Source organism: Octodon degus, unplaced genomic scaffold (assembly GCF_000260255.1).
Source record: "Octodon degus isolate 3935 unplaced genomic scaffold, OctDeg1.0 scaffold00101, whole genome shotgun sequence".
In the NCBI taxonomy this organism is placed as follows: Eukaryota; Metazoa; Chordata; class Mammalia; order Rodentia; family Octodontidae; genus Octodon; species Octodon degus.
Genome location: NW_004524677.1, coordinates 3,907,206 through 3,931,717, shown reverse-complemented (window position 1 = coordinate 3,931,717; position 24,512 = coordinate 3,907,206). Strand labels below are relative to the sequence as shown.

The 24,512-nt window shown below is 39.9% G+C and overlaps 2 protein-coding genes across 11 annotated transcripts in view; one reads left to right on the top strand and one right to left on the bottom strand.

The window, feature by feature from the left end:
- Fam160a1 (family with sequence similarity 160 member A1) overlaps nt 1–20,068 on the bottom strand; it is a 337,219-nt gene extending 317,151 nt beyond the window's left edge. For 9 of the 10 annotated variants that reach the window (XM_023723673.1, XM_023723674.1, XM_023723675.1 and 6 more), the window contains exon 1: nt 19,831–20,068. The gene's annotated coding sequence lies outside the window, so the exon portion shown is untranslated. Of the gene's footprint in view, nt 1–19,476; nt 19,498–19,830 lie in introns of those variants that run through there. The other variant, XM_023723678.1, reaches the window with a different exon arrangement.
- A 665-nt stretch (nt 20,069–20,733) lies between these two features.
- LOC101562896 (small integral membrane protein 20-like) overlaps nt 20,734–24,512 on the top strand; it is a 14,755-nt gene continuing 10,976 nt past the window's right edge. Inside the window, exon 1 of the mRNA XM_023723668.1 lies at nt 20,734–20,757. Within this exon, the coding sequence (XP_023579436.1) occupies nt 20,734–20,757 (24 nt within the window). The remainder of the gene's footprint in view (nt 20,758–24,512) is intronic.

Below are 24,512 nucleotides of genomic sequence, written 5' to 3'. Positions count from 1 at the left end.
AAACTATTCATCTGACCTTCCAAGAAATTAGGATTAGAGAGAAAATAGCCAAATTTCCTGAGAAGGCCAATTTTAATTGTCATGATAATGAGTTTCTTCAGTTTTAATCCTTACACAAAAGAAATAATTTGAATCACCAAATGCTAACTAATATTTTCCTATGGCTCTCTGTACTTGACCTCATCTTACAAGAGAAGTAACAATCTGTTCATTTATTAAAAAGAAAAAAGAGATTTTATTTTTCTTTTTACACAAAGCCTTTTGCAGGCCTAACCAACTTTCTTTTTTTTTAATCTCTTTTTGTTTTTTCGTTCTTCAAGTCATTTTCCAATAGAACCAACCTCTTTTCCTTGGACCATCGAATGCTTATTCTATTTTATGGTATGAGTTGTTGCCCAATCCTAGCATCAACAATAAAATTACAGAATGACAAATATAAGAGGTTCTCATTCGTATGTGGAAGCTGAAAATGCTGATCTCATTAAAACAAAATACTTAGGCTGGTGAGATGGCTCAGTGGTCTAAAGCACCTACTTAGAGCAAGCTTAGCAAAAGCACAGGGACCAAGGTTCAATCCCCCAGCACCACATGCCAGCCAGCCCCGCCCCCGGTGGGCTGAGCTGGCCACACACACACACACACACAAATAAATAAATAAATATTTTTTAAAAATACTTTTTCCAGAAGCTAGGAGGAATAGAGAGAAGATGAGATAGGAGGTTGGCTAGTGGGAGGAATTTAGACAGGAGGAATAAGTTCTTATGTGTAAGGTAGTGAAGGAAAACTGAGGTGTGCTATAATTTATTATATGTTTTATAAGGAACTAGGATATATAGTTACATTCTCTTAATGAATAGAGGTATTTGTTCTAATAGTGTTTGTAAATAGGATATCATGTCCACATCTTGTACAGCAATTAACCACTAGGAAGAATGTATGCAATGTGTCAATTATTGAAACTGTCCTGCCAATTTGGTTTGAAACTGTCTCATTGCTATTTGTTTCTCAATAAAATTATGGAAAAATAAAATAAAATAAAATGTTAAATAAAAAAAGGAACTGGGCTGGTGAGATGGCTCAGTGGTCTAAAGCACCTACTTAGAACAAGCTTAGCAAAGCACAGGGACCACGGTTCGATCCCCCAGCACCACATGCCAGCCAGCCCTGCCCCCTAGTGGGCTAATCTGGCCACACACACACACACACACACACACAAATAAATAAATAAATAAACAAAAACAATAAAGAAAAGGAATTAGTAAAAAAGAATTCAAGGATCCCAACAAAAACATGAAAAATACTTAAGGAGACAAAAATGCTAGTTATCCTGATATGATCATTATACACTGTATGAATGCAATGAATTATCATTGTCTACCATAAATATATACAATTTTCACATCAATTACAAAGTAACACATCCTGCCATCTTGTACTACCAGTGGTACATGGTACATGCATGGACCACCAGTGTTTCAGAGCCACCCCATTTGACAGCACTACCCATGAGTTACACACTGTGGTGAACAAGCCAGATGTGGTGAGCCACTCCTGTAATCAGAATTTAGGGAAGCTGAGGAAAGAGAATCGCAAGTTCAAACCCAGCCTGGGTAATTTAGTGACTTAATTCTGTCTCAAAGAAGGCAGCTGAGTACAAAAGCCTTGGTACAATCACTAGTATCCCCAAAAATAATCCTCTTCCTTCTTGAATCAAAGGTGGTAGCTAATACCTGCAATCCCAGTTGGCAGGGTTGCTGAAGCGAAGGATCTCAAATTCCAGGCCAAATCAAGATACTGTCTCAATATGTAAAAGGGCTAAAAATATTAGTTAATAATACATCATGCTTTGATTCAATCCCCAGTGGCAGATTTGAAAAAGAAAAAGAGAAAAAGCCAAGTAAAACCATTAAAACAAATGTGATGTTGGAATTAACCAAGGAAGTGAAGGACCTCTACAACAAAAACTAGAGTACTCTTAAAAATGAGATAAAAGACATCAGAAAGCGGAAAGATATTCCCTGTTCCTGGATAGGTAGAACCAGTATTGTCAAAATGGCCATACTTTCAAATATGATGAACAGATTTAATGTAATCCTAACCAAAATATCTAGAACCGCCCTTGTAATACTAGAGAAAACAATTCTAAAATTCATAGACACCAGAAGAGAGTTAGAATAGCAAAAGCAACCCTGGATAATAAGAGCATAGCAGGAAGTATCACAAAACCCAGGCTTCAAATTATATTACAGAGCTACAGTGATTAAAAACAGCATGGTACTGGCACTAACACAAACATGAGGATCAAGGGCACAGAATAGACTCCAGGAACATTCAGCTACTTGATCTTTTATAAAGAAACCAAAAATATGTTGGAGGCAAAAGAGAGGCTCTTCAGCAAATGGCACTGGGAAAACTGGTAATGCACATGCCAAAGATTGAATCTAGACCCACTTGTTTCATCATGTAGTAACCTAAAATGAAAATGAATCAAAGACATAAAAGTTAAAACAGAAACAATCTGCCAGAAGATAAGATAGATAAAACTCTTGGAGACAAAGGCCTTGGGGCTGAGAAGATAGCTTGGCAGTATAAGCACCTGTCTGGCAAGTGCAAGGACCCAAGTTTGATCCCTGGTACTGCATGCTGTGCCTGCCCCATAACCTTGGGCGAGCCATGATGGCCCCAAAATCAGGCATGGTGGTGCACATCTATAATCCCAGCACTGGGGAGGCTAAGACAGGAGGACAACTACAAGTCTGAGCTGTGTAGCAAGACCCTATACCAAAGAAATAAATATTTTTTTAAAAGGATTAGGCAAAGACTATATGAACAGAACCCTAACTGCACAAGAAATAGCACTAAGAATCAACAAATGGGATCATATCAAATTATAAAGCATCTTCGCAGCAAAAGGAACAACCAATAGTGAAAAGATAGCCTACAGAATGAGAAAAAAAAAATTATGCCAGCTGTTCCTCAGACAGAGGACTATAATCTAGAATACATAAAGAACTAAAAAACAAAATTAAACTCCACAAAATAAAAGAATCAAAAAATGGGCAACAAAATGAATAGACACTCTCAGAAGAATTACAAATAGCCAATGAATACATGAAAAGAAGTTCAACATTTCTAGCCATTAGAGAAATCCAAATCAAAACAATACGAAGATTCTACCTCCTCCAGAAAGAATGACTATCATCAAGAAATCAAGCAACCGATCTGGGAGATGGGGATATTGTTGGTAGTAATATAAACTAGTACAGCCACTAAGGAAATCACCATGAGGACTCCTCAAAAACTAAAAGTAGAAATTTAATTGACCCAGATATTCCCCTTCTAGGAATCTTCTCCAAAGAGTTAAAGACATCATTTTATACTGCGACATGCATACCCATGTTTATAGTGGCACAATTTTTAATAATTAAGTCTTGCAATTAGCCATGAATGAATTAAAAAATGTGCTATTTCGGGGTAAACTTGAGTCATTTGTAAGAAAAAATGAAAGCACCTTGAGCCACTGTTAAATGAAATAAATCAAATACATAAGCTTAAATATTGTATGGTTTCTCTTATAGGAGAAGGCCAAAATAAAAATAAAGAGCAAAATAAAGGATAGGCATTAGAAAGTAGGGAGTAGACTGTTTGAAAAGGGAAGGGAACCAAGAGATGGGAGGGTGGAAAAGGGTTAAAAAAAAGAATTAAAGTGTGTTATGTATGTACATACACAACTCCTCACCAGGAATACAACCTTTATGTACTGTAGATTCATATTAACAACAACAAAAAAAAACCTGGGGAAAGAAAGACAAAGATTTTGTCCTTTGACACACTGTAATAAAATGTTTAGCCAGCCTTACAGATTATATGAACATGTTAAACCAAGCTATTGAGACCAAGAGATCTCTGAAATAAAAGAGTTTACTGAGCTACAGATGCCAGCGAGAGAAAGAACCATCTTCTAGAACAAGTCACCCCAGCTACCAGCAACAAGGGCAAATAGCAACTGAAAATATGACCACAGACCTAAGTGCCAAGAGTAATTCTATGATGAGAATTTAAGCAAAGAATGCATGAATTTTTTTACATCCAATCTACACTGGCCACATATAAGGGATACAAAATGCAGAGGACATGAATGATACACAAGAAGTATGTTGCTTCTAGGCTGACTGGAGCTAACAGTATGGACAGCTACACAAACAGTGCAGCAGTGCCTAGTGGTTCGCTGCATGGTTCTTCTGTCAAGGATCAACACACTTTCAGGAATGTAAAGCAGTCTTCTGTTGGGAGGATGCAATGCTGACAGACTTTCCTTACCTCTGCTCTTCTCCATTCTCCAAAACCTGTAATTTAGTGTAGGACGCTGTGGATGTTTTCTTATAACACATAAATGTCTAACTTTATACTGAGTTGCCTCATGTTTTTGTATCCGAGTTACCCAAAACAATGTGTACCACAAACAGCTCACCACTCAGAGGAAGCTAGACTTTACCATTCTTGTGTATCAACAACAAACATGCCATCTAAATTCTAACCCATAAAAGATGGTCTAATTTCAATATTTGTAATGAAAGTTTATACTACTCCCTACAAAAATGCAGCTTTTAATTTGGGTTTTTTTTGTCTTTTTTTTTTAGTGAGGAATGGTTTATTTAGCTAGTTTGTAGAGGTTTGAGTCCATTATCAGCAGCTTTTAATTTGGAAGTAAAAAAATTCAATATAAAATTTTTTAAGGAAATACAAAACTACAGTAAGTGAATAGGCTGATTTCTAAAGGCTAAATGCATGCTGTTTTTGGCAATCTAAGACACAATCTAATTTCTATTTAAACAAAGATTCTGCAAAATACATTTGTTTTTCTTCTCTGAAAAAAAGAAAAAAAAAATCAAGGCACTAAAATATATACAAAGTAACTTAAATAGCCCACAACACTACTGTGATAGTTTACACCTACTTTGGGTATACAGTGTGGTATTTTAAGAGATATAACATTTCTTTTTTCAATTTAATTTTTTTCCATAATTTTATTGAGAAATAAATAGCAATGTGACAGTTTCAAATCAAATTGGTAGGACAGTTCCAATAATTAACACATTGTATACTACCTTCCTAGTGGGTATTTGTTGTACAAGATGCAGACATGATATCCTATTTACAAACACTATTAGTAGACCAAATCCCTCTATTCCTTGAATTAAGACAATGTAGCTATATATCTATCCTAACCATTTTGAATACACAGATACAAAATGGACATTCATCTATACCCCCTTCTTTTATTTATTTCCATCATTTAAATATTATAGGTGTGTGAACTCAGCAAAATATTCTAAAAGAGTCCAGTAGTCCATAATAGTATTGGGTCTTCCAATTGACTGGCAATGTCAGAAGTTGTTGACCTGAGTCCCCTACAGTTCAACATAACAACATGGTTTTATTTCTTGTACTTTGTTTTTATACTTTTCTGCTGCATGGTTAAGACCAAGATAAAGCAAGACCTATGTAACAAGAATTGTAGCTTTTGGATCTGATAAGGTCAGTCAAATCCCCTCAGGATTTATCCTGAGACCCTGTACCTCAGTTTGTAGATCTTTTGTCAGTGTCAGCATGTGGATGAGTCATGGCCACTGCTTGACCAGTTTGCTCTCTGTAAAAAAGCCTGAGAGAATGTTTTCTCTCCATGTGACTCTCCTTAGGCACACTCTACATCATCAATCACTTTCCTCTTTGGCCCATAATCTTTTGATCAGAAAATTTAGGACACAACTGAGTTACATGATGTTACAGTACAAGTTCTCATATGCCCTGAGTCTTAATTGAACTTGGAAGGCTAGGGCCAAAATGTTGGCTTTCCTTGCAGCCCTCATTTTTCTCTAATTTTTGGCCTGCAAACTTAGGTTGTTAACCCTCTAGAAGAGAAGCTTATTGTTATTACCATATAGCCTAGGCTGTTGAGCTTAACCTCACTATCTGTCTGAATATCAAACATTTTAGGCATAACATGGAACAGGTATTTTTCATCAAGTATTGATATGTTAAACTTTAAGTCCCTACAGAATATGGCAAAAAAATTTAAAAATATACTTAAAAAATAGGAATGAACAATTATATGTTTACACATAAGTCCAGAAATCTAACCATATACAACATTGTTGCTAGACAGTCCCACAACGCTCCTTTTCCTGTCTCCTGCCTTCATTCACCACCCTCTTCCTTTTTAAACAATCATCTACCTGAGAGACAGCACGACAGCAACTGGCATGTCATGACAAGCAGCACGTATTCAGAAGACCAGAATGACAGGCACTGCAAGCATGAACCTACTATTACAAACTGCCATCTTCAGTGCAGTTGCTCAGTTCAAAGGTGTCAGTATAGATAGTCAGGGTGAGAGTCCTTCCAAAGAAATATAACATTTCTTACATACAACAGCTCTTTGGAGACATGCTGTGCTCTGCTTTGTGTAGTTGCACTTAATTTATACCTTGAAATCTTTCTAGACTAGTGAAAAGGAAAAATTGCAAAATTCTCAATAGTCTTGGTTTTTAAAGAGAAATAATATATTAAGTTGAAAATTAAAAATCTCAAGCCCAAGGAAAAAATCTCCGGCATTCTAATGCTGTAGAACTACCTAGAACAGCAATTCAGAGAAAATGTTAATCACCACTGAGCTACACTCAGGTTGTTCTTCACACAGGTTACAGCTCACCTGAACATGTTATAATCACACTACAAGAGCTCAAAGGCAAGCTGTTCCTAACAGTAAAAATGCTGAACCTTTCATAATTGTATCTGTTCAACAAAGATGTCATAGGAAGATAAATACTTTGCCAATGGTCTTCAAATCCAACCTAGCCAACTCACGTACTCACTAATATGCTAGGAAGAAGAAAAACGGATTATCTAAGCCTAAAGACATTGTGTAATTTCTGAATTCCAAGTGAAGAGACTTTCACTAGCACTTCACTTTCTCAAAAATACAAACAAATATTTCCAAAAGGTTGGTACCATTACACATAAGAAAAAAGGCAGAGAGAGATTACACACAGACACACATTTTGGAGGACAAAGCAACGTGAAGACAGAGCAGAGAAAGGCAGTCACAAGTCAAAGGCCAGCCAATAGAAGTCTGAAGAGGCAAGATCCCCTCCAGCATTTCTGGAAAGAGTGCAGCCATGTCATATCGTATCTGGCTTTGAGACTTCCAGAGTCCAGAACCATGAGAATAAATTTCTTGTTTTCAATACATCCATGTTATGGGTGGATATGAAATATCCCCCAGCACTCAGTGCTGAAGGCTTATCCCCAGGGCTGCAATGATCAGGAGTATAACTTTTGAGAAGTGATTGGATCATGAGGATTCTGACTTTATCAGTGATTAATCCACCAATGGCTTCACAATGCAGTAGCATTGCTGGAAGGTCATGGAGATTTGGGAGGCAGACCCTATCTGAAGGGAACACATCCTGGGAACCTGCACTAAGACCTAGAGCGTGTCCACAGCCCCTTCCTCTCTGGCAATCTCTCCCTCACTATCCTGCTACCTGGAGGTGAGCCATTTGCTTCTGCCACATGCTTCCTCCAGGATACTTTCTGCCTTTCCATAAGCCTTAAAAGAATGTGGCCAGAGGCACATTCTTCATTTCAGAGGCTTCAGTTCATGACTGCTGAAATTTTGAGAACTTAGCCATTTTTTCTATACTCTGTGAGGGGCATTGGTGCCCCTCTTATAAATAGCCTGCTTAGTCAGGCTCAGGTAGCTGTGGTTCAATCCCCACAACTCAAGCCAGCCAAACCTGCCCTGAAGGCACTCAGAGCAAAAATAAATACATAAATAAATAAATAGTCTGCTTTATTGATGCTGGGGTTGAATTCAGGGCCTTGGGCATGCTAGGCAAGCACCATGCCCATAGTAAACTCCTATCCTATGCAGATTAGACTTCTACAGTTTGAGACCACAGGACCTCTAAAAAAATCCCCATTGTGAGCCTTGAAAATCATGACCAGGGTGACCTCTGTCTTTTTGGTTTCCCCTTTCTACAAAGAACACATCATTATATACTGTCCTGATTTTCTGTGTGTTAACACACATACTTGTCTTCATTTTATTTTATTCTTTTAGCACTGGAAATCGATCTTAGGACCTTGTGCTTGCCAGGCAGGGGCTTGTGCCACTGAACTACATCACCAACCTTTATCTTCACTTCTTTTGCGGTTTTGCAGATATGTAGCTTGCACAACTACTACACCTCCCACATGGTCCCTAATGCTAACAGAGCTTTGATACATAAATAACAATATCAAGAGTTATTATTTCCATATTAAGAACTACACATGTGTTATCTATTTAATCCTCATAGACACTCCCTGGGGGTATCCATTATTTTCTTTCTTTTTCCCTTTTATTCCCCCAGTGTTAGAGACTGAACCTGGTTCTTTGCCCATTCCAAGCAAGTGTTCTACCATTGCGCTACCCTCCCAGCCCAAAACAGCAGTGAAACATATGTGTGTCTGCGTGTATGTATTCAGTAAGAGACCGGGTCTCACTGTGCAGCTATCCTCAGGCCTCAGCCAGGCTTGTGCTACCACACTCACCTCTCCATGTTACAGATAAGGAAGCTAAGGTTCATGGTTCATCAATGGAAAGTTACTTGTCCATGGTGGCACGTCTCCTAGCTGGTACAGATCAGGGATTTGAGCCACACTTCCATCTGAATTGAATCCACCTTCTACTATGCCAAGTAGTTCACACAATAAATCCTTTCTAATTATCTTACCAGAAGGTATAACTGACCTCTATTTAGCTTCTAAATTTTCCTAACCCCCAAAGTCTGTGTTCCTCCACCTTTATAAACAATAACATTAATAAATAGACAAATGAGCTATATGAAAATAGGTCTTAAAAGTTATAATACAATTTCTCCAAAATTGCTAGTGGCATTCTGAAGACTAGCTGCTGGCATTTCTCTCAAAACAATTGTTAAAAGAAATGAATATTTAAGACTACTCTGTCAGATCAAGTTGTATACAACTCCCCAGGCAGTGATATTTCAAAACACCAAAAAGAGATTTGTGAGCACCTGTCAATATGTGACACACCTACAGCTCTCCTACTGCTCAGAAGAATATTCCTGTGTCATCATTAGACACTAATCATTATTGAGCACTCCCATAGCTTGGAAGCAAGAACAGAAGGCCTTTAGGAGGAAAATGATTTCATCTTCAATAGTTTAGCAAGGAGGGGGTAGAAAGCAGAGATGGCATTTTCCTGGCAGAGAATCTGGAAGTCACTAGCTCCCACTGCTCCAAATCACACCCTGTAGGACAGCCTTCTCAACTCCATGCTCGTATCTCCAATCCCTGCTGGAGAAGTCTACAAGAAGCTCCTACTAACAAATTGAGTTTAAGGCAACAATGGTTTTTCATCATCTAGCCAAGCACCTTCTATTGTAAAGTATTCCAACAATGCTTGCTGATCCTGGTCTGTTCGTTTTTCTTCTTCCTTTCTCATTTCCACCACTTCACTTGAGGATCTTATTACCACATAGGCAGTCTTCCAGAGAATGTAGTAACTATTCCCACCCAGGTCCAAAAGACTCCTTCAAAGAGGCGTGCTCAATTGGTCAAGCAATGGCCATGACTCATCCACATGGCTGACACTGACAAAGGATCTACAAACTGCGGTATAGGTTTCAGGGTAAATCCTGAGAGGATTTGACTAACCTTGTCAGATACAAGTTATATTACTTGTTATATAGGTCTTGCTTTATCTTGGTCTTAACCATCCAGCAGAAAAGTATAAAAATGAAGTATAAGAAGTAAAGCCATATTAATATGCTGAGCTGTAAAAGGCTCAAGTCAACAACTTCTGACGTTGCCAGTCCTACGGATAACCCACTAATATTATTGACTATTGGACTATATTCATTATTTTTCTGAATTCACACACCCACAATATTTAAATGGCAATGGATTACCCATCTCTGACAAAACTAAACCAAAAAGGGGATACAAATGATATCCTAACTATACAAAATAGTTAGGATAGATATACAGCTACTTTCTCTTAATTCAATGAGAAGAAAGATTTGTACTAATATTGTTTGGACAGGATATCATGTCTGCATCTTATACTATGAATAACTACTATGAAGACAACAATATGCAATGTATTAATTATTGAAACTGTCCTAGTAATCAGTTTTGAAACTGTCTCATTGCTATTTGTTTCTCAATAAAATAAAAATAAATAATAAAATAAAAAACAAAGAGGCATGCTCCTCAAGGACTGCCACAAGTTCAAGACCAGCATGGGCTACATGATGAGTTCAAGGTCAGCTTGAACTGCACAGCAAGATTATGTCTCAAAAAAAAAAAAAAAAAAAGGAGGCATCCTCATGATAGAGTTGGCAGCACCACAGTTCAAGGGAAAATGTGCCCTTACAAATGGCAGCAAAAAATTTGTTAACTTACACACTTTGAAAAAAGATAAGTTGTGAAGGATATAACTTCTGTCACAGACACAAGGATATCTTAAATGAGATATATATGCAAAAAGGTTTTCTAAACCATGAACTGTCAAGAAAATGTAAGTAACTTCTGTTCTTAATATAACTATTACAAAGGCACATACCTAGGAAGCAGGTGGTTGTATGATATGAAAAAGCCAATGAGATCTAGATGGTAGAGGTCTTCAGCAACAAGAAGGGAAAAAGAAAGAGGTCCCAAAGGATGCAACGTGAAGCCTAAGTAACAAACGTGATGTGGCAAGTCAAGGGCCCCGGATTAGCAAATCACCATTCAATTTGAGAAACACTTCACATCAGGCACTGAACCATGTCTTGGAATATAATGCTGCCAACTTAGCCAAAGCTAACACGGTCAATGATCTCTATTCTTGCTAGAATTTTATATTTTATTTGGGGAGACAGCCAACAAGCAAATGTTATAGCAACTAAATAAACCATAATATACTAAAAGACAAATATAAAACAACACAATAAAGAAGATAAAGAAGACTGGGTTTCCAATACTTTGAGCAACCAATCAAAAGAAAAATTGAGGTCAAATTTCCTATAATGTTCCTCAAAAACTGCATCCCAATGAAGGAAAATTAATGGAAGTGTTAATGTACTTGAATGAAATTTGCCAACTCCAAATTTCCTAGGAACATACAGTTCACTTTCCACATTTCTCCATTTGTCTTAAAATTATCGACCCAAATGTGCTACATACCATACAAGGTATTTAAAGAGAAAGACATGAATGGATTTAGCAAGAAGCATAACAAAGGGAATTACAAGAGACAAAAAGCAAAACAGATGATACCATAAACAGCTGTAAAACAATACCTCAAGAATGGACAAATTTAATAGGACATTAAACACAATCTAATTCTTTTCCTTAGAAAAAAATATGTTTTCTGTCAAGGTCGCAGGCTTAGACCCCTGAGGCCACTAAGCAACATCTCCAGCCCTTTAAATTTTTTTTGAGACAGAGTTTCACTAAGTTACCCAGAGTGACTTACACTTGCAATTCTTCTGCCTCAGGCTATAGGTTTCACTTCCAGTAGCATCTTCAAACAACTAATAGGCCATCTCTGCAGTATAGCATTGAGAACAAGTTCCAGCCCATGAAGAGTGAATTAAACATTTCTGCCACAGGCTCAAAATGGGGGCCACAGGCATACAAGCTCTCCTTTGCCTTTTCTTCCCTTTTCAAAGATCTGGTTCTTTGAAAAATCAGCAAAACACACTGGCCATCTACTAGGTAAAAGAAAGACACCACCAGGTACACTAATGTTTGTTGATATACAGCTCAGTCCTGGTGCTAAAGGATTGTACAATCTATCTGGGAAAGACGAAAGTATTAAAAAAATAATACTAGACTACATCAAATGACTAAGTCTCTAAAATTTCAGCAGGACAATTCAGATGCTGGCAAATTGCTAGAGGGAAAAATGGCCAAGAAAGAAAGGAGCACACAGGTTCGGAGGTAAGCTTTTAAAATGGACATCCCTGGAATAAACTGCAAGGAAGGACTAGTCTCAACAAAAAGGAGGAAAAGGAAAAGATGGAGTGCTCTGGAATGAGGAACAGCCTAGCACAGAACCAAAGCATCAAGTGACAGATAACTTGAGTGTTAGAGTTCTTGAGAGAAACAGATTGGGGGGAGTGTCTTTCTACATATAAGGAACTGGTGCATGCAGTTCTGGAAGCTATGAAAACCCAATATTTACAGTCAGTAAGATGGAATGCTAGAAAAATCAATAATATAATTTCCCATTTAAGTCCTAGGGAGAAAAAGACCACTGTCTCAGACTGAAGACAAGAAGAGAAAGGGAAGGAGGGAGGGAGAAGGATGGGAAAAGAGGAGGGAATGACTGCAGGAAAGACAGCAAGTGCTTACACAAATTCAATCAGGACCCCCACACACACACTGAGAAGGGCAATCTGCATTACTGAGTCTACTGATTCCATGCAGAGACACTCAGACACACCCAGAATGTTTATGTGAACAAGCTATGGCCCAGGCAAGTTGACACAAAAAATTAACTATCACACCTTGAACCGAGTCATCAGCCAGCTGGCAACAAGGACAGTGACTGGGGCATAAAGCCATATTTTATAAAATCAAACTAACTGTGGCACAAAAATGGATTAGGGGAAGAAAACCTGGGACTAGAAACAAAGGAAAAAATATAATTGCCTGGGCTGGCACTCAGAAGACTAAGCTCCTGCTTAGGCAAGCACAGGGACTGGGGTTTCATCCCTGATAACACATGCTGAGCCAACCTGGCCTTCCATCCATGCCCACTGAGCCGGCCACTGAGACCGGGTGTGGTGGTACATGCCTATAATCTCAGCACTGGGGAGGCTGAAAACAGGAAGATCACTGTGAGTCCGAGCTGCACAGTGAGACCCTGTACCAAATACATAAGTATATATAGGCAAATCATCAACAACAAACACTTCTTTACAAGAGTCTATTCAACATAAGGCACTCTGCTAGATAATTGAAATATGAATCTGCACTTCTCTCTCTAGAGTTTCATTTGACATCAGGATCTAACCCTATACAGAAGGAAGTGGAGAAGGAAGTCTAGGATTCCAAAGGTCAGCAGTGAGAATACAGATTTAAGAACTGACGACATGGGGAAGAGTGCCAAGCCAAGAGGTGGTGCCTGGCATGCAGGTTGAATGAGTCAGGCTGAGGCAGGAAACCTAGTCAGAATTACTCATTTTATAAGTTACTGTGAAGGAATGGCCACTCCTAAGTGACAGCCCAATCCAAAACACAATCAAGATGTAGAATTCATTTAAGAAAAAAAAATAGATGAGAAAACACAAGTGCAGGATTGCTGCAAGGTATTTCTTACTCTAATGGGCAACTCCAGTGTGCACTTTTCAAATAGGTCATGCAAAATTCTAAACAAAACACATAATGGATAAGTACAAGGAGAAAATTCAGAAGTCAAAACTAATCACGCCGGTAAATTATATTAACTACTAAGTCAATACAAGCAGTCGGTATCAAGCACTTCAGTGTTTTCTACAGCAAATCAAGGTCAATGAAAGAGGAAAGTCCTATTGTCAGATTTTTCATAAGCATTTAAATATATCTTACCTAAAATAAGTCAAAAGTACAAACATTTTAGAGTATGCACAAATTAGAGCATGTATATATTCATAAGCAGTTTTACAAGGAAATAGTACTTATCAAAAAGTAACCTAGTAGGGCCAGCCAGATAGCTCAGCAGACTAAAGTGCCTGCTTAGGCAGAGCATAACAGCCAGGGTTCAATCCCTGGCATGTCATGCTGGCCCCACCTGTGGGGCGCACTGAGACAGCTATTGAGACTGGGTGTGGTGGTGCATGCCTGTAATCCCAGCCCTTGGGAGGTCAAAAACAGGAGAATCACTACAAGTCCAATCTACATACTGAGACCCTACAGACCCTGTGGACCCTGTACCAAATACATTAAACAAAAAAAAGTAACCTAATGTTAGAGAATATAATAAAAATAATACTTCAGACATATTGCATTGTCCCACAAAAAGATCAAAATTTGAGTATATACAAACCATAAGATTTCCCATGTCCTAATCTAATTTTATTACAAAACTTTTCCATACCAAAAAATCAAAAAATATTTTTCATAATAAAATAAACATGGGAGACAGCATTTTTGAGGACATAAAAAAGTTGTCTCTTAAATGACATGCTGACAATCATATATTTAAGACACAACTTAGCTGCCCGTGACATCACATCCCTATAATCCCAGCACTCTGGGAGGCTGAGGCAGGAGGACCACAAATTCAAGTTCAGCCAGTAAAACATACCAATTTAGTGATATACATTGTCTCAAAAAAAAAAAATGCTACATAGGGCTGGGATATATCTCAGTCCAAAGGTCCTCTGTGCAATCTCCACTACCACACACACAAAAAAAAAACCTGTACCATTATATGCTCATGCATGAACATACATTATGTGTGTATATGTATGCATATATAGAGGCAGGATTATATATGTATTGATTTATGTATGTAAATGTATTTGTTTATACTCATTCTAATAAAATACAACCTAAAATAAATGAGCTGTCAAAGGCTGAGGAACATATACACATTAAAAAAAAATATTCATTTTTGAGGACTAAAACATGTTCCTCTAATGGAATAGATAAGAAGGTATAGTTTGACTAAATGAAAATATTACTCAAGTTTTTACAATGATCAATAAAAACTGTCATAGGAATTCCTAAAAAATTCCTATCCAATGAATCCGAGATATGAAATTTAGCCCAAGTATCTCATTTCAGACTGTTTACACACAGAACAGAGAAATCAGTCTCTGGCACTTCCAAAAGCTCAAAGACCCTAAATGTGAGCATGACCAATATTTCAACAGAGGTAACCTATAACAATACAAGTAGAAGAGCTCAAATATATTTTCTCCACATTGAAGAAAACTTAATGGATGTTCTGAACTCCTTAATGGCATGTCCTAGAATAATGTTCTTAAACTGCTTAAAAAAAAAACTATTCTTCATAAAAGCTAATTAGCAAGGATAATGTTCTTTTAAAAAATCTGTTTAAAAAAACCCCTATGCTTTATAAGAGCTAATTAGCAGATCATCCAACAACTGCAGAATATTTTTATAGCTGTTATCAATTACCACCTTCTCTTTGGGGAAAATACTGAAATGAAAAGAAACCTCAAAGGTGAGGAAATGAGGTGACAACCACCTAGAAGCTCAGCATTTTGCACTATTCTGACCTCGCCGGGTCATGTATTGATAATTTCAGGCTTGCCCATTAAGAAAGAAGGAGTTAATATAACTAAGGCTGAAGGGACAATATTGAAGGAAATGTAAGAGCATAATTTCAACCTTTTCACACCCATGACTCTTTCACAAGCCTTTCCTACTAAAAACACACAACTGCACAGTGATATACTTTCAAGGATGTTCTCTAAAAACTCTTCTCAACATGAAAAGTGGGAAAGCCAAACTCCCAACAAGAGAAATAACAATGCAGTACTACACAACCAATTTTAAGAAAAAGAAAGTGAAAAGGAGCTGTACACATGGTCATGCAAACATTTTCAAGATATACTGGTCAAGTTAAAAATAAAAACCAAGGGCTGGGGATAGCTGAGTGGTAGAGTACCAGGCTGGCATGCACAAGGAAATAACTTTAGTCCCCAGTGCTGCATAAGTAAATCAGTACCAAGTTCAAAGTTGCTATGGTCATACTTGCTATTAAAAGCCACAATAATAATATATTTTACTTGATGAAAAAACTTGAGGTGAAAATATACAAATTTGTAGCAGTTTCTCCACAATATAAAATTAGGGTTCATTTTAACTTTCAATATTACTTCATGGCAATGTATGCATTTTGAATAGTATTATAAATACACTCAAAAACATCAAGTTCTGCCAGGCTGGCCCCACCCCAGGGGCACACTGAGACAGCAATTAAGACTGGGCATGGTGGCACATGCCTGTAATCCCAGCTCTTGGGAAGCTGTAAACAGGCAGATCACTACAAGTCCGATCTGGTAGTGAGACCCTTAACCCTGTAGATCCTTCCCTAAAATATAAAAAATAAAAACATCAAGTTTCATTTTAAGTTAGTGACATAACTGGAAAAGAAGAAAAATCTTATTTATAAAGAAAAGGGAAAACTTAGGGTTTTGTAACAGTTCTAAAATATTATCCTGTCTCTGCTTCTGTTTTGGAAGTCATGAGTATCCTTACCCTCTGAACCTCAAAATTAAGCAACACACATAGATTCAGTACAGGCAAAGTCCCTTTAGTATCTCCCTGGTAAAATCTTCTCAGCACAAAAGCCCAGCCCAACCTCCAGTATTTATTCAGCTGCTCAACCGAGCAACACTTCTACATAGCTGCAGAAAAACTGCATATACAGAAAGTACAGAGTCTTCAGACTCTGAAGACATTCTAAGCATTTTCATAATGAAAATATGAGGAATTACAGATAACTATGTTTGAATCCATAGTCCTGTACCTTATTCAAACATTGTAAAAGCTAAACAGAAGAAAGAATTGCCTAGAAAGGTAACTGAGAATCACTTGCATTGGAAATTTTTCTACCTGTCTGGAAAAGGGTGTGAACCTGTGCTGGGAGAGGTCTGGCCCCCCACTTACAGACCTCAGGCAAATCCTGTGAACTTCTATGCCTCAATCTCATCAGCAAAATGAAATAACTGGGAATAAACAATTTCTGTGGTCCCTACTACTCTAAAATTCTGGCAACATATCTTTATTCCTGTCAAAGGGCTTCATAAAAATATATGTATAAAAAATAAAATTTTATCTAGTATAAAATATATAACCAAGGGGCTGGGGAGATGGCTCAGTGGAATAAGCGCTTCCCTGGCAAGTGCAAGGGCCTGAGTTCAATCCCCGGTTCTGAAAAAATAAATAAAATACATAACCAAAAACACCACTTTTGTTTTTCTCACCTGAGTTTCACTCTTTAAAAAACAATAAAGTTCCTTTAATTCCTCTATTTTTTTTCCTAACAATTACTTCCATATTTGTAAACCACATACTTTTATTACTATTTACTGGGTTTTTTCCCAATTTCAGACATCAACAAAAGTTCACTAATCTATTGGAAAATTGTTCAGTCACACCATTCCCAGGGTTTCCCTCACAAATATAATCCAAATCAGCTGAATTTTATTAGATAACCACACTGTTCAGATGTTATATATCTTTATTTATATAAACATATACATTTATGCACATATTTACATATACTACATTTGTCCTATGAGCTCACATTTTGGTTAATAAGAAATAAGATCTCATTTTATATCCAAAAACTTCACAAAATCGCAAAGGAAAAAAATTAAAAGCATAGCTTATAAATCTAAAATTTTGAATTCAGATCTGAGTCCACTACACACAGGAGCAAAGTATGCACATAAAAGTCCCTTTTTATCTCCGAACATCAGCTGTTTTCCTCCTGTGTAGTCTAAAAGCACTCACTGCAAAATGTTTAAACCACATGACATAAGGCTGGGTGTGGTAGTGCACTGATCTCAGTACTTGGGAGGCTGAGGCAGAAAGATTACAAGAGTTAAAGGCCAGTCTGGGTTACATAGTGACTTCAAGGGCAGCTTGAACTATAGAGAGAGAGACTCTGTCTCAAAAAAAAAAAAAAAAAAAAAAAAAAGTCACATGGCACAAATGTAAAAGCATTTTGTTAATCATAAAGCACCACAGAACTGTCTATTTCTGCTACTGTCCTTACTATGAAATCTCTATAATTGAAGTTTTATTTAATCACTCTTGAGCACAGTTCCTCTACCTGGGCTAAAAACTAAGAGAAGTCACCGGGCATAAGAGTGAAATATCAATTGCTTGAGGACAGAATCTAAGGGGCCAGATCTTCAGTGAGCTTACGGACTGTCCTATGAGATAAATATGCCCAGAGTAAGGATCAAATGTCTAAGCAGAGATCAGAGAAAGTAATTGTGCTTCTTGTGGACAGAAGGGAGATTCTTTATCAAATTTTCATTTTAGAAGTGATATATTATTTCATTCCTCAAAGGTAACATTTATCAGTTTCTTCTATTTACTTCGGCATAATACTTGCACATCTACTTGATTTGTAGTCACTGTCTATGAATTTCCAATTACTAAAAGAACTTCACAGAGCAAATGTTTTGAACCAAACCCGCAAGGCAGAGCCCAGGACTGTCTCCAACAAAGCATTTCTTTGCCTCTGTAAAAATATTACACTTTTCATTTCTGGTCTTCAAAAGTCTCCATTAAAAGTGGTACAATATATTGTGCCTCTATTTTAGAAGCAAGGAAGCTAGCTAGGTAGCTGGGCCTAAATCATTAGACCACTGTAAGTCATTCCCTAAGACTATTTCAGTGATGCCCATTTTCTCTTGCCCTTCCTGCTCAGCCTGTATAATTTAATCCTGTTCCTTTATAAGCAAATTGAGAAATGAGACCCCAAACTTAATTTATTTCAGGGTAGACATAGACACAATTCTTAAGAGCCCTTTGGTAAGGGATTAACTGAGACTAAGAGAAATCAACCTTTCATTATCTGAAAAGTTATCTAAAACCAACACGCATGCCCTATTAAAGAATATATTTATGGTCTAAATCTCCTGTTCAATTTCTTCCCAAAGAAGACCACCACTGAAGTTCTCCAAATGTGTACACTGACTGTGGTTCACTAGGTTTGGACAGCTTCAAGGCCAACATCCCGTCTGGCACCAGGTGCCCTAGTGAACGGGAGGGTGAACAGGTAACCCTGACCAGAAGGCTTGGTACATGAACTAGACGAAATATTTTCTCTTGTTAATCGGCAGGATAAAGGTGATTAAGCGGGAATTATTTTCCAATGACCTACATAATTTCCTCGGGGCTACTACAGCTATTAGCAGGGAGCACCTGACTTCTTAACGAGATGAGTACGATAGCAAGGCCCTTCCAGAGAAGCAAAGGCGGCAGCAGCCCCAAAGTACAAACAAGCAACAATTGGTAGGCATTGTTCTTCCTCCTCGTGAGACTGTCTCTGCTCAGCTTTTGCCTCCTTCCCTACAGGCAGTGTGGAGTTTTCTCCACCCCAGGATGGCTGGGGCTGCAGCACCTGCTGAACGGCATAAACTGTTATAAACGGGTGAGTTCAGGAGCCCAGGGATAGACCTGTGATCATTCACCACGCCCGCTCACAGGTTCCCCAAAGTGCCAAGGAAACAGGGCTGCCGCTGCCACAGCCACCACCACCTCCTCCTCGAACCAGGCTTCAAATAAAATAGCTACTTCTACCCCCTCGAAGTGAGTTAACAAGAGGGCATTGTTGAGAACCAAGGAAAACATGCACATGCAGTAACAACCCCGACCTTAATGCAGTCTCATCAGCGAATTTAATAAATTGAGCAACAGCCACCCAACAAGTTAAGTCTTTACCTCAGGAAAGTACTCCAACCTGACTGGCACCACCTGTCTCTTATGCAAGGAGGCTGGGAGAGGAAAACAGATCCAGAGCTACTTGCCTTTGCCAGTTCCTCCCTCAGGACCCCGCTGCCCGGGCCCCAAGGACCGAGGAAAGGGGCGGAGAGACCGGCCGGCGCTACCGTCCTCGGTCAAAACAAGCTGGCCCTGTCCCTCAGGGCCGGTCACCGAGCCCGGCGAGCACCTCCTCCCGGCCCGACAGGGCCCTCCTCGATACACTCCGCGCCCCACTGCGCGGCTCCCCTCCGTCTCCAACACCCTAAAAGGAGACGCCCCGGAGCGCAAGGCTCGGGTCCACAAGCCGCGTACCTGTCGGCGGTCGCTGCCCCGTCGGCGCGCAGAGCCCCGAGACGCGCGGAAAGTCGGAGCCGCCACCCGCGCCGGGCACCGACGGCCAGCCTGGCAGCGCCGGCTCCTCTCCTGGCCCCAAGGAGACACCCGCGGGGCTGGGTCCGGGCCGGGTCCAGGCCCAGCAGCACCCAGGAGCACGCAGAAGGCGAGGAAAGCTCGGAGCGCGGCTCCCCGACGGTGCGTCAGCTGTGGCAAGGCGCCGGGTCCTGCGCTTGGTCCCGCCCCCCCTCCCGCGCCCTCCCGAGCGCGGGCGGGGCTGCGGCCAGGGGCGGGGCCCAACCTGCCGGCCTGCCCAGGGCCGCGCTCGCGGGCCCCGCCCCGCTCCAGGCTCCGCCCCCGCCTCGTCTCGCGCGGCGCGGCCGCCAGGTGCGCTGAGGACGCGGGCGGCGCGCTAGGGCGCTCTCGGGTTTCCAAGGTGACGGGGGCGGAGCCTCGGAGAGAAAGTTTCTACCGAAACTTGAACCTGGACTCGACGCTTGACGCCTCTCCCTTGGGAGTTTGACACTCGCCAGAACTTGGCCTCTTCTTGGGGCGCCAAAATGAATAAGTAATAAAGAAAATAAAAGACCCCCGAAGTGGTTTTTAAGGCCGATGTCGGCCTCACGGGCTGGTCAGTGGGGCTGAGGAACTTGTGTCCCGAGCGTGGACCGCGCCTCGCATCCTGGATGTGGCGGCCTGCAGCCCGCCCCGAGCCTCCAGGAGGAACCCGAAACCCGAGGGGAGGCGCTGCCCGCGTTCCCCCGGCCCTGCTGTAGCCGCGAGCTGAGCGGGTGTGCGTGGGGCTCCCGATCCAGTTGCGTCGCCCGCGGGCTCCTCACCAAGTCTTCCCGTGAAGGCGCTGTCCCGCCTCATTCCGGATGAATGGACCCCCCGGAGAGAACCAACGTGAGCTGCATCTCCTTTTGGTTCTCCCTCACAGCCACTCATAAGCGGATTTCACGCTTCCTAGGACAGCTGGCCACCAACCACCTCCGTGCTTGTGGGTGGCAATAGGGACGCAGGACAAATGCACCGGGAGCATTTCTCCAGATTCACCAGCTTTCACCTGTGATAAGTGCGGTGGAGGAGCAATTCCCAGGTATAAAGTGGGAAAGGCTGAAGGAAGTAGAACCCCAGGAGGAATCAGGTGGAATTTCTGGGCAGCATGTCGCCTTACCCCACTTTGACAATTGGAATGTGGAGGTATCACGCATTCATTCAACGTATATCTACTGCGTTATTGGGAATACAATGAGAAAAAGAAAAAAAACTATAAGAATCGTAGCCTTCATGCAGATTTCTTCCAGACAGAGGGGCAGTTGTTAAATAGGGAAAATAAGTGAACCGCCAGATGATTAGAAATGTCCCAGAGCTTGGAATGTAGCTCAGCGGCCTAAGAACACTTGGATAGCATGAAGGAGGCCCCCAGCAACCCCCAAAGAGAGATGTACTGTGGAGAAAAATTAAGCCAAGAGAGGAACAGAAGCGGTATGAAGGATACTCTTTTAAAGAGAAAGATCTGAGGGAGATTACAGGGCAAGGTATCCGAGCAGGCCAGGTGTGCAACACATCCCTGTAATCCCATCACTAGGGAGGCTAAAGCAGGAGAATTGTAGTTCAAGCTCCTGGGCTACATAGTGAGTCCAAGCCCAGCCTGAACTGCACAGTGAGATCCTGTCTCAAAAAAAAAAAAAAAAAAAAGTATCTGGGCAGGAAACATTCAAGTCCCTGAGACAGAAATACACTTATGTGTGCTAGGAACAACCAAGAGTAGGTAGAAGAATGGAACTATGACATCTAACTTGAATGATTCTCAATTTCCTCATCTTATAAAATGAAAATAATACCTATTAGGTTACTAAAAGATAACATGAATTAACCCAGTGGAATGTCTAGCACACTACCTAATTCACTATGTGGTAGGCACTTACTGTTAGTTCTTGATACAAATATAACATCAGATGTAAGAGGTGAGAGTGTTGCAGGTCAGGTGAGGCTTTTGCTCTGGTGAGTTGGGAGCCATTAAGGGTTTTATGTATATAAGTGACATCTCTGACACTCGATGTCTGCTGTGGTTTGGATAAGAATCCAAGGCCCATGTGTTTAGAGGTTTGGTCCCTGAGAAGTGGTTTTATTGAGGTTGTGAAACCTTTAAAACATAGGGCTTAGTTGGAAGTCCGGAAGGATGGGGGGCATGCCCTATTAGGGGATATTGAGACCCAGACAGACCCCCTCTTCTTTCACTCTCTCACCTCAGCCATGAGGTGAAAGTTTCCTCTCCCACAAGCTCCCACTGTGATATAATGCCTCCCTATAGACCTATACACAAGCCATCCATCAGCCATATGCTGAAACCTCCAAAACAGCCCAAAAAGCCCCCCTCCTTACAAACTGAGCATCTGTGATATTTTGTTACAGTAATGAAAAGTTGACTGGCACAGACCACTTTTACTGTTGGATTAAGAATAGACAATACACGGCAAGAGCTGGGCACAGAGACTAGTTAGGAAACTATCAGAATAATCCATAAGCAAGACAGTGCCTTACGCCAGGGAGATGGAGGTGAAGATAATGATCTCATGCAGTTTTCTCATAGATTGGATTTGGAGGGAGAAAAAAAGAAAACCAAGAGAATCCTGAAGCTTTTGAGATAAACAGCAGTTAAGAGTACAATTGCCATGGAAGCGATGGAGATGACATCAAAAGATGCAAGTTGGGGGTCAAGAAAAAACAGGAAAGAAAAGATTTTTTTTCTTTTTGGGGGTCTGGGGGTCAAATGTAGGGCCTTGTTCATGTTAAGTACACATTGTACCACTGAGGTATCTCCCCAGCCCTGTGACATATAACTTGAATGATTCTTAATTTCCTCATCTTATAAAATGAAAATAATACCTATTAGAGTTACTAAAGGATAACATCCAGTGGGATGTCTAGCACAGTACCTAATACAGTATGTGGTAGGCACTTACTGTTCTTGATACAAATATGAATCTCACAGAAATGAGCACAGAAACAAAAGGGCATGAAATAAAAACATAAGAAACGAAGCCAACCAAGGTGACTACAGTGATCTATCTGCAATGATACTTTCTTCTAAGATCTGCTTAGTTGAGAGGACTCTTATCATATCAAAATTAGCTAGATTAGAAAACAGTGAAAAGTGTATTACAAATCAGAAAAACATTGACAACATGTATCATATGCAAAGGGTTTTGCTTACTAGTCTTAAAAAGAATTATTTAAAATAAGATATAAAAATAGGAAAAGTTGGGCTAGGGGTATAGCTCAGTAGTAGAACCTTTGTCTAGTATGCACAAGACAGTTCAATCCCCAGCGCCTAAAAAAAGTAGGAAAATAGTCAAAGAAGATGAATGGAGAATATGTGGAATTCTGGGGTCCAACCATATATACTAAAACTACAATGAAAGGCAGTTATTTTCTTCATAAATTTGGCAATTATAGGATGTTGGACAATATTATAAAATGCTGAAGGATACACAAATTATACTTTTTAGCAATCTGTAACTGAATCCTTAAAATGCATATTTCCCCCCCAGTGGTAGAGATTAAGCCCAGAGCCTTATACATATCAGGCAAGTGTTCTACCACTGATGCGCACTTTTAAAACCACTGGTAGGAAAAAAAATAAAAAATAAAATAAATAAATAAATAAATAAAACCACTGGTAGGAATTTATTCTAATATGGAAATATTTGCTAAAAATTCACATATAAGAGTATCCATTATACCATCTATTTAAATGTAGTGAAAAATTGTACATAGCCTAGTACCCAAAAAAAATTATGACAAGAACTATATTATATGGTATAGTCATAGCATGATAGTCTATATGTTAAAAATATCATTGAGGGGGCCAGTGAGATAGCTCAGCAGACTAAAACACCTGCTGAGGCAAGCTTAGGCAACTTGCAGGGACTATGGTTCGATCCCCAGCACCACGTGCCTTGCCAGCCCAGCCCCAGGGCAGGATGAGCCAGCCAGAGTTCGGGCATGGTGGCACATGCCTATAATCCCAGCGCTGGAGAGGCTGAAAGCAGGAGGATCACCAAGAGTCTGAGCTGCATAGTGAGACCCTGCAACAACCAAACTCATTAAAAAAAAAAAATATATATATATATATATATATATATATATATATATATAATTGAAAAAGCAATCTTTGACCGAAAGAGCAAACCTGGAGGCACAGAAATATGATGCCTGACTTCAAGCAATACTATAAAGCAATAGTGATAAAAACAGCATGGTCCTGGTGGAAAACACACACACACACAGATCAATGGGACAGACTAGAAGATCCAGAAACTTCCCCAGACACATTGAGCTACTTAATCTTTGACAAAGGAACCAAAAGTGTAAGTTTATGGAAAAACAGTCTATTCAACAAGTGCAGCTAGGAAAAATGGTTAACTATTTGAAGAAGATCGAAATTAGACTATTCTCTCTTACTATATACTAAATTAAAACAAAAATGGCTCAGTGATCTAAACATTAAAACAAGCTTTGCTGGAGCCATTTAAGAACTTTGGGGGGCCTGGCCTTAGCTCAGTTGTTTAAGTGGCTGCTTCCACAAAGCTGTCAGCCTCAGGTTGCTGTAGTTCGATCCCCACAACAGGTAAATAACATGGCAACTGTAAGTC